General features: G+C 44.8%; 1 protein-coding gene across 2 annotated transcripts in view; it reads left to right on the forward strand.

The window, feature by feature from the left end:
* Positions 1–11,547, forward strand: part of GMIP (GEM interacting protein) — a 77,903-nt gene that overhangs the window by 35,980 nt on the left and 30,376 nt on the right. For both annotated transcript variants that reach the window (XM_033136458.1, XM_033136459.1), the window contains 7 exons: positions 1,375–1,468; positions 3,534–3,609; positions 4,866–4,929; positions 6,792–6,917; positions 7,536–7,600; positions 9,227–9,337; positions 9,534–9,614. In XM_033136458.1, the coding sequence (XP_032992349.1) occupies positions 1,375–1,468; positions 3,534–3,609; positions 4,866–4,929; positions 6,792–6,917; positions 7,536–7,600; positions 9,227–9,337; positions 9,534–9,614 (617 nt within the window). The remainder of the gene's footprint in view (positions 1–1,374; positions 1,469–3,533; positions 3,610–4,865; positions 4,930–6,791; positions 6,918–7,535; positions 7,601–9,226; positions 9,338–9,533; positions 9,615–11,547) is intronic.

Consider the following 11,547-nt stretch of genomic DNA (forward strand, 5'->3'; position numbering starts at 1 on the left):
AAAATAAGATTTTTTGAAGAATGTTTAGTTTTGAATTTTGAAGTGAATTTAATTTTAGAGATATGAAGTTATTAAAGTAAATTTGGAATAGGAACCGAAGGAGAGAAAACAGGGGAAGTCATAATGATGATTCGACCAAGAATTTTTTTTTTAAATAAGAAGAAGAATTGTTAGTATGTATGTATTTGTTTAGTCATAGTGGTGGGTAAGTGTTGGGGTTAATGTTGGTGAAGGTGATGGAGTGTTTTGTGTTATGAAAAACTAATAAAATCTTTATTAAAAAAAAATAAAGCTGACTCAGAGCAAACAGCAATTTGTAGAGTGCCATTTGCTCCGACTGAGCTTTAAAGCTCCTTGAACACAATGTGACTTGCTTTTCTGTGAAGATACTTTTCTTTCTCCTCCTGTAAATATCCTTCCAACACAACAGCACTGAGTTCTCTTGTCCTTTATCATATTCTCAACTAGCTAGCCCCCCCCCCATCAATTGCATGGATTCAGAATATGATGTTACTAGCAGTGGGACCCATCCAGTATTGCTTTTGTCATTGGGGGGATGACAGACACAATTTTTAAAGAGAAGTCACAGTTGATTACTGGTCTGTGGTACAAGCCTGGCAACTTTTCAGTTTACATGGCAATTGCTGGATCTTATCAGGTCAGATGCTGGGTCAGCCTTCAGTTCTGCCACTCTCTCCTATGCTTACAGCCTTTCTTTCTTTTCACAATGCTGTATGTTTGTTTATTCATTTATACTTTCATCCTCCACGTTCTGTTTTTAAAAATGCAAATACGTTTAAAAGACTTGCAAAACTGCTCACAGGACTGATGCCTTGGTGATGTCATGTGTGCTAGCCAATTAGTGCTGTCAGTGCTTTCCCCCCTTTTTTTCTTTTCAAGGAAAAAGGGTCATGGCAGACACCATGAAGTTGTTACAGTAAATGCCACACTTCTAACTTTTCTTGGAGGGGGGGTGCCCATCCTACATAGCCTTGAGTACCTCCAGAAGAAAAGTACTGAGTGCTGTACACAGCCAGATCTTCCTGCAAACTAGCATCACTGTTGTTTTTTTCCTAAGGAGCAAATGGCATACTTGTATTAAGGAGAGTTTCAAGACAGCTCTACAAATCTTGTGCCTGTCTTTATTTCAGTTTGAGCATTCACTAAGCCCAATAAGATTTTGAGCACATCCGTATTGTTAATTATTCAAATAGTTTTCAATAGATTTTAGTTTGAAAGGAAGACAAGACTGCTGTGTAATTTTGCATGACGACAAGGGTCAGAATGAGACATGCATGGCTAGATTCTATCTTTCATTGTTTGCACAAGGCCTCACGGAGATTTCTCTTTTATCCCTTTCATCCTCCTTTCCAGATCTCAATAGCCAAGTGAAAGGGACTGAAAACAAGAAACGCTTCAGTGAGATTTTCCGGAGTCTGGATGCCATAGAAATTTCAATTGGAAATTCGTATGTATCCAAGATCGGTTTCATAGCTATCCTAATACAGTGCTCACCACAACCAGTAAATTTATCCATACTGTTGTGTACATGGTACAGAACTGAAGGGAGAAAGATTGATGCAGGCAGGCCATGAGCATCTCCATCAACTGTGGCCGCTGGAAAAAGTACAACTGCAACCATGAAAATGGCTTAGAATTGTCAGAACAATATTTCTACTGGCCTGTCCAGGTTGTTATGCTTTTTGCCAGAATTGGAGGGTGCAAAGCCAGAAAAAATAACCCAGCTGAATTCTTCTTGTGATTAGCCTGGTTATTTTATTTATTTAACAAATTTTATATACTGCTTAAATGCAAATAAAACCTCTAAGCACTTTTCAAATATAAATCATACATTAAAATGGTCAATAAAAATCAGTGTTAGAAACATGCTATAAAAAGTAAAATGAATAAAATCAACAGTTAAAAGTATACATTCTAAGCTAACATTATGGGTTAAAATACTCATCAACTTTACATGTCTGGGTAGGCTTGCCCAAACGGAAAAGATTTTAGCAGGTGCTGGGAAAAATACAGGGAATGAGCCTGTCTAAAGTCAATGGGCAGGGAGTTGTGACACCAAAATATGGGTTCCTTGCAAATGCAGAACAGCTATTATGGCTCACCTGCAACAGTGCGAGTTGGGCAGATCCAGATGGCTGACTGGGGTAAGGGGATCCTTCAAGCAAACTGGTCGGCCCTAAGGTGTTGGTAGCAGGCGTGTACTTTGTGTTATTTTTCTTTTTCTTTTTAAAGTTTGAGGTGCAGGTGCCTCAGCAGCTAGGAGTGCCTTTTACCAGCTTGGTTGGTAAGCTGCGGCCATTCTTGGACTGGGATAACTGGACTGGTTACCCTGCTAACCTCATGGTTGGACTACTCTGGTGCCCTTGGGGTTGGTCCACAGGCTGCAGCCACTGCAGAATGTGGGAGCAAACCAGCAGAAGCATATAACAGGCCGCTTGGGGGATTTGTTCTGGCTGCCAAGCTGCTGCCAGTCCAAGTTCAAGGTGTAGGTATGAAGATATAAACTCCTCTGGAGCTCAGGACCAGGGAGCTTGAGAGACCACCTTATATCTCACCCAGCAGATCACTGCAGTGTGCAGGAGAATTTATCCTTTCAGTTCCAAAGGTTTCCAGAGTTTTCTCTGTGGTAACTGTGGGCAGGGCTTTTGGTGTGGCTGCCCTGGCTCTGTGGAATAGCGTTCCTGTTGAGATGCCCAATGTCGACAGCTGCCCAATATCCACACTATCCAGAAACAAACTGAGGTTTTATAGGCTTTTCCAGCTGGCTAAATGGGCTTTTGCTTTGCATGTCTATTTGGTATGGTTTTAGTTTAGTTTTAAACACAACTGCTGGTACCCCCACCCACCCCAGCAACTGTTTATTGCTGTTTCCATTGTACATCGTCTTGAGGTAACTCTATAGAAACTAATTGATTAATGAAGATGATGATGATAGATGATTCTGCAGACAGAGAATAATGACACCAGGAATAATTTACTGTGGGAACAAATCAAAGGAATGCAGTTTCAATGGGAGCAGGGGCAACTAAAAGTGTTCTGTGGAAATGCAACCAGCCCCACACAGTTGATGCTACTGCTGGGTTTGCTTGACCTTGGGGGATTTGTTCAGGAATGGAGGACTGCCTCGTGTTGCCTGAAGGCAAATACCTGTATGTCTTTGCCATCATTTGTGCATATAAGCAGGGAGCCATAATGGATTATGACTCCCTATGTTGTACATTTTACCAGAAAAAAATGAATTTGTCAGTGCACATCTTGCTCAGTCAGGATGGCCCCAAATACTCTGGTTCTTGGGGTGGAAAATTCCAAATGCTACCATTCTCCCAGATAAGAATCTAATAATAAATAAAGGAGGATTTGCCACTCAGTAATGGCACCTAAAATCTACCACTCAAGGCAGCTACACCATTCTGCATAATGTTCTGGCCCATTTTGTGTTGTATGGTTCTGGTGGAGAACCTTTAATTCTGCCTCGTATGTAATATTCCCTGTTGGCTCTTTCTAATTTGCAGGGCAGTTGATATGTTCATTGATGATGCTAATGACAATGATAGTGGAATCTCAAACCTGCAGACGGAAAAACTACAGGTATGTTGAAATGTGAGCCTGACACTGGAGTGAAAAACCATTACCAGTAGCACATTTGTGAGAAGCTACTTTGTTCCAACAGTTCAAAAGTTACCAAATCCCTTCCTTTGTATGATAAACTCCCCCTAAAAACCTAATCCCACAAAACTAGCAAGATGGCTAGCCAACATGGTGCCTATGGGGGCGGTGGCCCCCTTGAGAACTTCCGCTGGTGCCCACAAACAATCCGCACACCACTCACTGGCTGCCTTTCTTCCGCTCGAAAAGTCCTTTAGAGCTGGAGGAGGAAGTTGGAAGGCTCTCACCTTCTTCTGCTTCTTTTCTGCTGCATGTGCTTTTCAAAGCTCAGACCAACACATGAGCAGAAAGCAGGAGAAAGGGAAGATTCTTGGAGCTTGTGGGGAGGGGCTAGGGGAGAAAGTGGTCAAGAAAGAGAAAATGTAATTGGAGAGAGTGGAAGGAAGAGAAGGGGCAGTGTACGTGTGCAAAGATCCAGCAAAACAGATCCACTGGAAACAGCATAATTTTTAAAGAAAGTTTTCTCCTCCTTCCCAAATTACCATTAAATCACAATTCATATCTGTCTCATTGACAAGACTGCAAAGATCACAGAGCCTGTGCTTTGCTCTAGTGCTGCCATGGTTTAAAATCATGGATCCAAGGCACAGATCCTTGTGGATCTCCAAATAGTGAGAAATTAGCTTAATATCACTTTTTAGCTCAATGGATGTGAAAGGTGTCTGAGATGACACTGCAGAATATTTCAGCTATCTTTTGTGAGGTTTTGGATTTTATCACTTGCCTCCTACCACCTGCTCCTTCCCAAGTTTCTGCATCAGAAGCAGATTATGTGGGTGGGTGGCTGGGTGTGAGGTGCACAGTGTGCTACTTTCATAGATCTCGTGCCCTTTGGCAAAATGAAGGGCTCGTCCACACTTCCACTTGCCCCATTCCTAGAAAGCACAGGTGGGTTTCTACTTGCCCTGTGCTTTCCCCAGGGAAATTTGCTCTTTAGTGCTAAATTGGAGCCAATGTCCACCTGGAGAAAACCCAGTTGACCTTTGTTCTGATTCAGTGTGAATAATGGGTTTCCTCGTGAGAAAGCAATGGGGCTAACAGAAACTGGAAGAGCCCTAAAGCACTGCAGTTGTGTTAAACAAACCAAATGAAGCTTTAAAATGGGAGGCTGTGCATTTGGGGGTTATTCACCCATTTTAAAACATTCTCAAAAATGTTATCATCTCTTTGTTTCACAGACAGATGAAGCTTTCTATAAATGTGAAGGAAGTTCGGAAGCAGGAGAACCAGGGAACATGTCAGGTAACAGGACAAGGGAGGTTAAACAAAGGTGGCCAAATTCAGTTTGGATTGCCACTGCCATTTTACATCTGCTGCTAGGCTTGAGGGCTCTTGTAACTCATTACCAAACCTAAAACCATGGAGAGACCTGGTCTGAATAGAGACATTGGATTCTTATCTCATTATAAATGATAAGGCCATCTCACCCCTTGCTTTTTCCTGTAAGACCAATTGCAGTTGTTAACAGTCGTCAACAGGTTTACCACACCTATCAGCCAATCACTCATTCCCACCACCCTCACCCTCTTGCTATATATAAGGGTCTGGTGGCTTCTGTTTCAGTGTATCTGAAGAAATGTGCATGCACACGAAAGCTCATCCCAAGAACAAACTTGGTTGGTCTCTAAGGTGCTACTGGAAGGAATGTTTTTGTTTTTTATTTTGTTGTATTTTCAGTTAACAGCATGGCTACTCTACTCACAACCTGCTGTGAGAAGACACATTCTTTGGTTGCTTCCCCCATCACTACATATGGAAGGGGGAGGAGAATGCTGGCACTCCCTCTTCCCTTTCTCTAGTTTCAGAACTGTGTAGGGGCAGTTTAATGGCTGAATGGTGGCAACACGAGGGTGACCTTCCTGGGAGGCATGTGATTATGTAGGTCAGCTCCCTCCTCAGCATGCCCAAAGCTGCTCAGGTGTTGGAACAAACCTTGCATTGGAAGAACTTGCTTAGGTTTTGTGATTTTCCCACCCTAAATGACAGATTCCTACTCACTGATTCATGGGATCAAAGTCAAGTTTAAGTATTACTGTATTAAAGACATATGTAAAAGGGAGTCAAAGAGGGAAGTGCTCTGGAATTAAGAGAAATCACTATTAAGTATGTACACAATCTTAAAAGCCAGACATTCAATCTCAGTGTGATGTCTCACACAGGTGGGGTCCTTTGCCCTCCTACAGAAGAAGGGCCTCTCACTGTGAGAACTGGTCTTTTTGGCTTGGTAGCCTGGCTGAAGGACCAAGTTGCTAGGGGGAAAAATGAAACTGTAGGTTGGAAAACTGAGACCAGATTAGTTCCAGAACAGTAACACAGACAGATGACGAGAAGGGCACGTCCAAAGGATGAGTCATTGGGGGATCGGTGCTCCTTAAGTATGAAAATCCCTCCCCATGTTGCTGGACACTTACAAATAAGATTTTATACCCCTGTCATTCTTTCCAAAGGTTCCTGTGATTTTGTCTGTTGTTACTTATATTATCGAGGACCTTCTCCTCTGTTTTGGTTGGCATCAAAATACCAATCCATATTTCACCACCCCATTTAACTTGGATCATATTTTTCTGAGGCAAATCCAATAAGTAAAACAACAACAACAAACCGGTTGCCAATGACCCCTTTAATGATACCTGAATAACCTATTTACAATATTAGGGCTCCATCTGGAAGCACCCAAAGAGATGAAGGTAGCAGCACTGCTAGTGAACTAGAGAAAGGCTTGTGTGTCTCAGGAGCAAGGCAAGCATCAGGAAGGCGGAAAACATGGAGCAGGTGCTGCAAGAGAGACACACACAGGGCACTTGGTTACAATGGCAGTGCATGTTACAAGGAAGGAGAAGCTACAGGAATTGACAAGGCCAATCACCAATCAGCAGAGGATGGGGGTGGAGTAAAGCAAGTGGCTGGTAAATATGCTTGGTCTCCTGGAAGCCAATGGGCTTCCTGTGGTCCAATGAACAGAGCGCCAGACACCAAGTTTGGCTGTGACTGATGACCTGACCAATGGAAACTTGTTTGCCTCCTCACGCTGCTGAGCGCTGGTGGGCAGCCACAGGGACTTCTTCCACAGCTGCTTCCTGAAACCTGCAAATTAATTTTCTCAGCTGAAGAGGCCGACGAGATGCTGATCAAGTGCACTGGTGGAGTGGAAGCAGCCCTAGGCTATGCCAAGATGTGGTGCAAGTACATCAAGGAACTCTTGACCTGGGTTGACAAACGCCTGAATTACGGTGAGGCTCGTTTTGCACTATCCATGACCTAAACAGGCCAGCAGACGCTCCAAACTCTCCCCAACAGACTCTCTTAAGTTAAAGCTAAGCCATCCAGGTGATCTATTTCTACATTAGGCAGCCATAAAAAAATGTCCCCACAAGCAATCCTGGCCAAAACAGCAGCAGAATAGGACATTAGAATGGGTACACAGTGTCACGAGAATCAAGCTGGATTTTCAATAAGGCTTTATTCAGTTGCAGTCTTGTAAAGCAGTCTTGGTACATTAAGGCTACACAAGATACAGGTGGAATTACATTCAGGGAGAAGCCATCACCTCTTCACCAACCAACTGAAGACAACCATGCCTCTTTATGCTAGCTGGCAAGGGATCAATTAGGCAACGCCCCATGATGCTTAGTCATCACATGTTGCTGAGTCAGCATTCCCAATTAGCACAGAGTTAAACTCCTTGATACCTGCAACCCGCCAACACACAATTCTTTCCACGAACCTTTTCACAAGGTAGGAGCAGCTTTCCAAAATCCCATGTTTTTGTGGCTACATAGAAAGAATCTCTCTGCTCTTACTATATGTTTTCTTTGGAAATTCAGTCTACTGTTGTTTCCTGTTCATAGAAACTGAGTTTGCAAAGAACATCCTGAAGATCGCTGATGCTGGCAGGAGTGCCATTTTCCCACAGGTATTGTTTCCTGGTTGCTCCCTTCTGGGACTTCATTTCACAGGTTGTGTGAAGTTGTTTTGGTATTGCCCTACGTTGTATGATCTGTAGGGTCTTTGTGAGTCTCTCCCATGCAGAGCCCAAATCAATAAGTTGTGTGTGTGTGTGTGTGTGTGTGTGTGTGTGTGTGTGTGTTTTCACCCCACCCCACCCCCAACCACATTTACAGGCACCATTTTTCCAGTACGTATGAAGATGAATTCACCCACCAGCCCATGCAAGGGCAAGTGTTCCACGGTGCCACTTCCAAGAATGTAGCACCCAGAGGCAACCGTTATTTTCTGGTATTATGTTCTTATAAGCTAGTTAATGGAAATGACACACTTGAAAGCTAGCCTCTCTACTTGGCAGAGCAAAATTAACTCTTATGTGCATTACACCCAGCTATTAGCATTTATTTCATGTCTGTTTCATTCCTGCAGCTCTGAGAAGCAACCAGCATCCTCTGTGTGATGGGCATTCTGGTACCCCCAGGTGTTGCTGGATTATGACTCCCAGGCACGTAGGGAGCCGCTTTGCCGCCCAGGGTGGCAAAGCGGGGGCACCCCCCTGGGGGTGGGGTGCCGCTCCCTAGCACGCGCGGTGACATCATGGCACGCATGCGCAGCAGCCCACCCAAGATGGCGGGCACAAGCGTCCAGCACCCCTTCGGACCGTGCAGCAGCGGCACGAAAAGTTTTAAGGCTGCAGCGCACTGCAGCCTTAAAACTTGCTGCGCCGTCGCCACCGCCAATCGCATGCCGATCATGTGCCACCCCGAGTGTCACCCCCCAGGGTGGTACCCGGGGCGGCACGCCCCCTCACCCCCTTGCTCCGCCCCTGGTGACTCCCACCTTCCTTCACCACTGGCCGTGTGGGGGGGGGGAGCTGATGAGAGCTGGAGCCCAACAACATCTGTTGTTGTTCCCCGTCCCTGTTCTGTGTTGTGCACTCAAACCTCTGTTCTCAAACAGTTCCATTTTCAAATGTTTCAGCTCCCGAATGCCAAAGACCTGGAAGTAACTGTTCCGGTTTTCAAACAATTTTCAGAAGCTGAACTTCCAACATGGCTTCTGTTTTGAGCTTCGCTATTGTATTGAGGCTTCTGCTTTCAATTTTCGGTTATCTGACGTTTCACGGATTACATTTGACAATTGAGGTTTGACTGTCGTAGTGCCATGGCACCAGTTTCTAATATGGCTGGGCTAAGTTGCAGCTAGAACTCCTGAAGCCCGATTTTCTGCTTCCTCCTTTAAGCAGGCAGAGGGGTTGTTGCTGAAAACCACTTCTGTGTGGCAGAAGCTCCTTCTGACGGCTGTAATGTAAATATGCAGCTTGTTTTGTGCGTTGGCTCTGGTGCTTCAAAAGTCTTGAAAGCTACTTGCCACAGGGTGAGCTGTTCACATGTGCCATGATTACTGCATTGAGCCAGGAAATGAAACCGGCAGAGCAGTGACACATACGTGAGATAGGAGGTCTTCTTTCATTGCTGTGCTGATAGGGAGACTGAGCATTCCCTGTAAGCTGGGATTTGAACCCAAACATCCTTGTTCCAGTCCCAACACTCAGTCCTAGAACCCATTGGCTCTGTGTTCTTTGTCTTTTCAGACTTGCATGCCCTTACAGACTCTGTACACCATGACTATGGAGCATGACATCAGGGCAGGGAACTTGGCCATAGAGACGGCCGGGATTTTGCAAATGAAGGAATACTATCAGGTACAGTGTTTCTCAACTTAGATGAGACACCATTTTACAAAGGCAGCAACTAAAATATATCTTGGGCTTGCAATCCATTCTGCTGATTTGCCCAGGTCCCTTGATCACTCGTGGTGTCTCCTGGATGCCATAGATTTGTAAATAATGAAACCTACTGCTGGAGATCTCACTCCCTGCACCCCACCTTGCCTTGCAGCCTCTTTGGGCGAAGAGGAATGAAATTGAGAAATGGCGGAAGGAATTCAAAGATCAGTGGCAGAAGGAGCAGAAAAAGATGGTAAGAGCAGATCTAGGAAGGGATCGGGGGGGGGGGGAGAAGCTGCAATCACTGGGAGGTGCCCTGTCCGGTGGGCGTGGGCCATGCAGTATTTCTCAGCTGGTTCCTGGGCAATGTATGCTGGGATTGATATGAAAGGGGAAGCTTGGGGAAGAACTAGGACAGGCATAGGCAAACTCGGCCCTCCAGATGTTTTGGGACTACAACTCCCATCATCCCTGACCACTGGTCCTGTTAGCTAGGGGTGATGGGAGTTGTAGTACCAAAACATCTGGAGGGCCAAGTTTGCCTATGCCTGGACTAGCAGCTTGTCCAAGGGCTTCCATGCAAGTTCACATCATCCCTGTAACCCCTGTGCTCAAAGAAGTCAGTTTCACTAACACTTTAAAGTCTTCTTATCTGTCATCCCATACCCTCCAATATTTCTCCAATGGAAAAGGGGACCTCATCCCAACTAAATTGGTCAAAATGTATAAAAGGGTATCTAAGATGTGTTAGAAATGCAAAGAAACAGAGGGGACATTTATACACATGTGGTAGGGATGTAGGAAAGCTAAGGAATATTGGGAGGTGATATACACAGAAATAAATAAAAAATGCTAAAGTTGACATTCCAAAAAACCCCAGAGATGTTCCTTTTGGGTATAATAGAGGGTGGGATACCTATGAATGTATTAAATATTTTTCTTTATGCAACTGCTGCAACCAGAATAGCCTATGTACAAATGTGGAAGCACAAAACAGTCTGGAAGCTCCTGTTTTCATTCTTCCCTGTCCCTTTAGAGCAGGGGTCAGCAACCTTTTTCAGCCGTGGGCCGGTCCACTTTCCCTCAGACCATGTGGTAGGCCAGACTATATTTTTTTGGGGGGGGGGGAATGAACTAATTCCTATGCCGCACAAATAACCCAGAGATGCATTTTACATAAAAGAACACATTCTACTCATGTAAAAACACCAGGCAGGCCCCACAAATAACCCAGAGATGCATTTTAAATAAAAGGACACATTCTACTCATGTAAAAACACACCGATTCCTATTACATAAAAGAACACATTCTACTCATGTAAAAACAGCACGGCGGCCATTTTAAGTGAGGGCACCGGGGACCTTAAAGCGCATTCTCCCCCACCCTAGTCCCAAAATTACGCACCCCAGCGACACAATCCCCTCAGAGCCGGTCTTACTCAGTGCGATCTCTCAGGCATGCCTCCTGCTCCGTCTTTTTTTTTTCTCGGCGCATGCAAAGCTGCGGCAGCCATTTTAGGTGAGGGCATTGGGGAGCTTAAAGAGCATTCTCCCCCACCCCAGTCCCAAAATTACCCAGTCCCAAAATTACGCACCCCAGTGACACAATCCCCTCAGAGCTGGTCTTTCTCAGTGCAACCTCTCAGGTATGCCTCCTGCTCTGTCTTTTTTTTCCCCCTCAGCGCATGCGAAGCTGTGGTGGCCATTTTAGGTGAGGGCACTGGGGACCACCCCCAGCCCCATTCCCCCACCAGCATTGCTCTGGCCAGGTCTGATGATGTCGATGGGCGATCCTCCTTTCTATTGGATGCATTTGGAGTCTTCATTCCTTTTGCTGGTGAGGTATAATAGGCACACCACTTTCCCCCTTTATTCTATATTTTAGGCATGACAGGTGTGATTTTTTTGAATTTTTATGATGCCAGATCCTTCCTTGATGGTCAAGTTACGCTTTTGGGAGCCACCCACAGTAGCTGGGGAAACCCAGCCCGATGGGTGGAGTATAAATCATAAATTTATTATTATTAGTAGTAATAGTAGTAGTAGTACTAGTATTAGTAGTGCTGAATTTTACGCCAATCTATACACCTCTCACAACCCGCAACAGGAAATTAGAAGATTCCTAACAGGGCTGACCATGCCAACCTTAACTTCAGAGGAACAAGAATTCATGCACAGCCCTATCA

Source organism: Lacerta agilis, chromosome 2, assembly GCF_009819535.1.
Source record: "Lacerta agilis isolate rLacAgi1 chromosome 2, rLacAgi1.pri, whole genome shotgun sequence".
In the NCBI taxonomy this organism is placed as follows: domain Eukaryota; kingdom Metazoa; phylum Chordata; class Lepidosauria; order Squamata; family Lacertidae; genus Lacerta; species Lacerta agilis.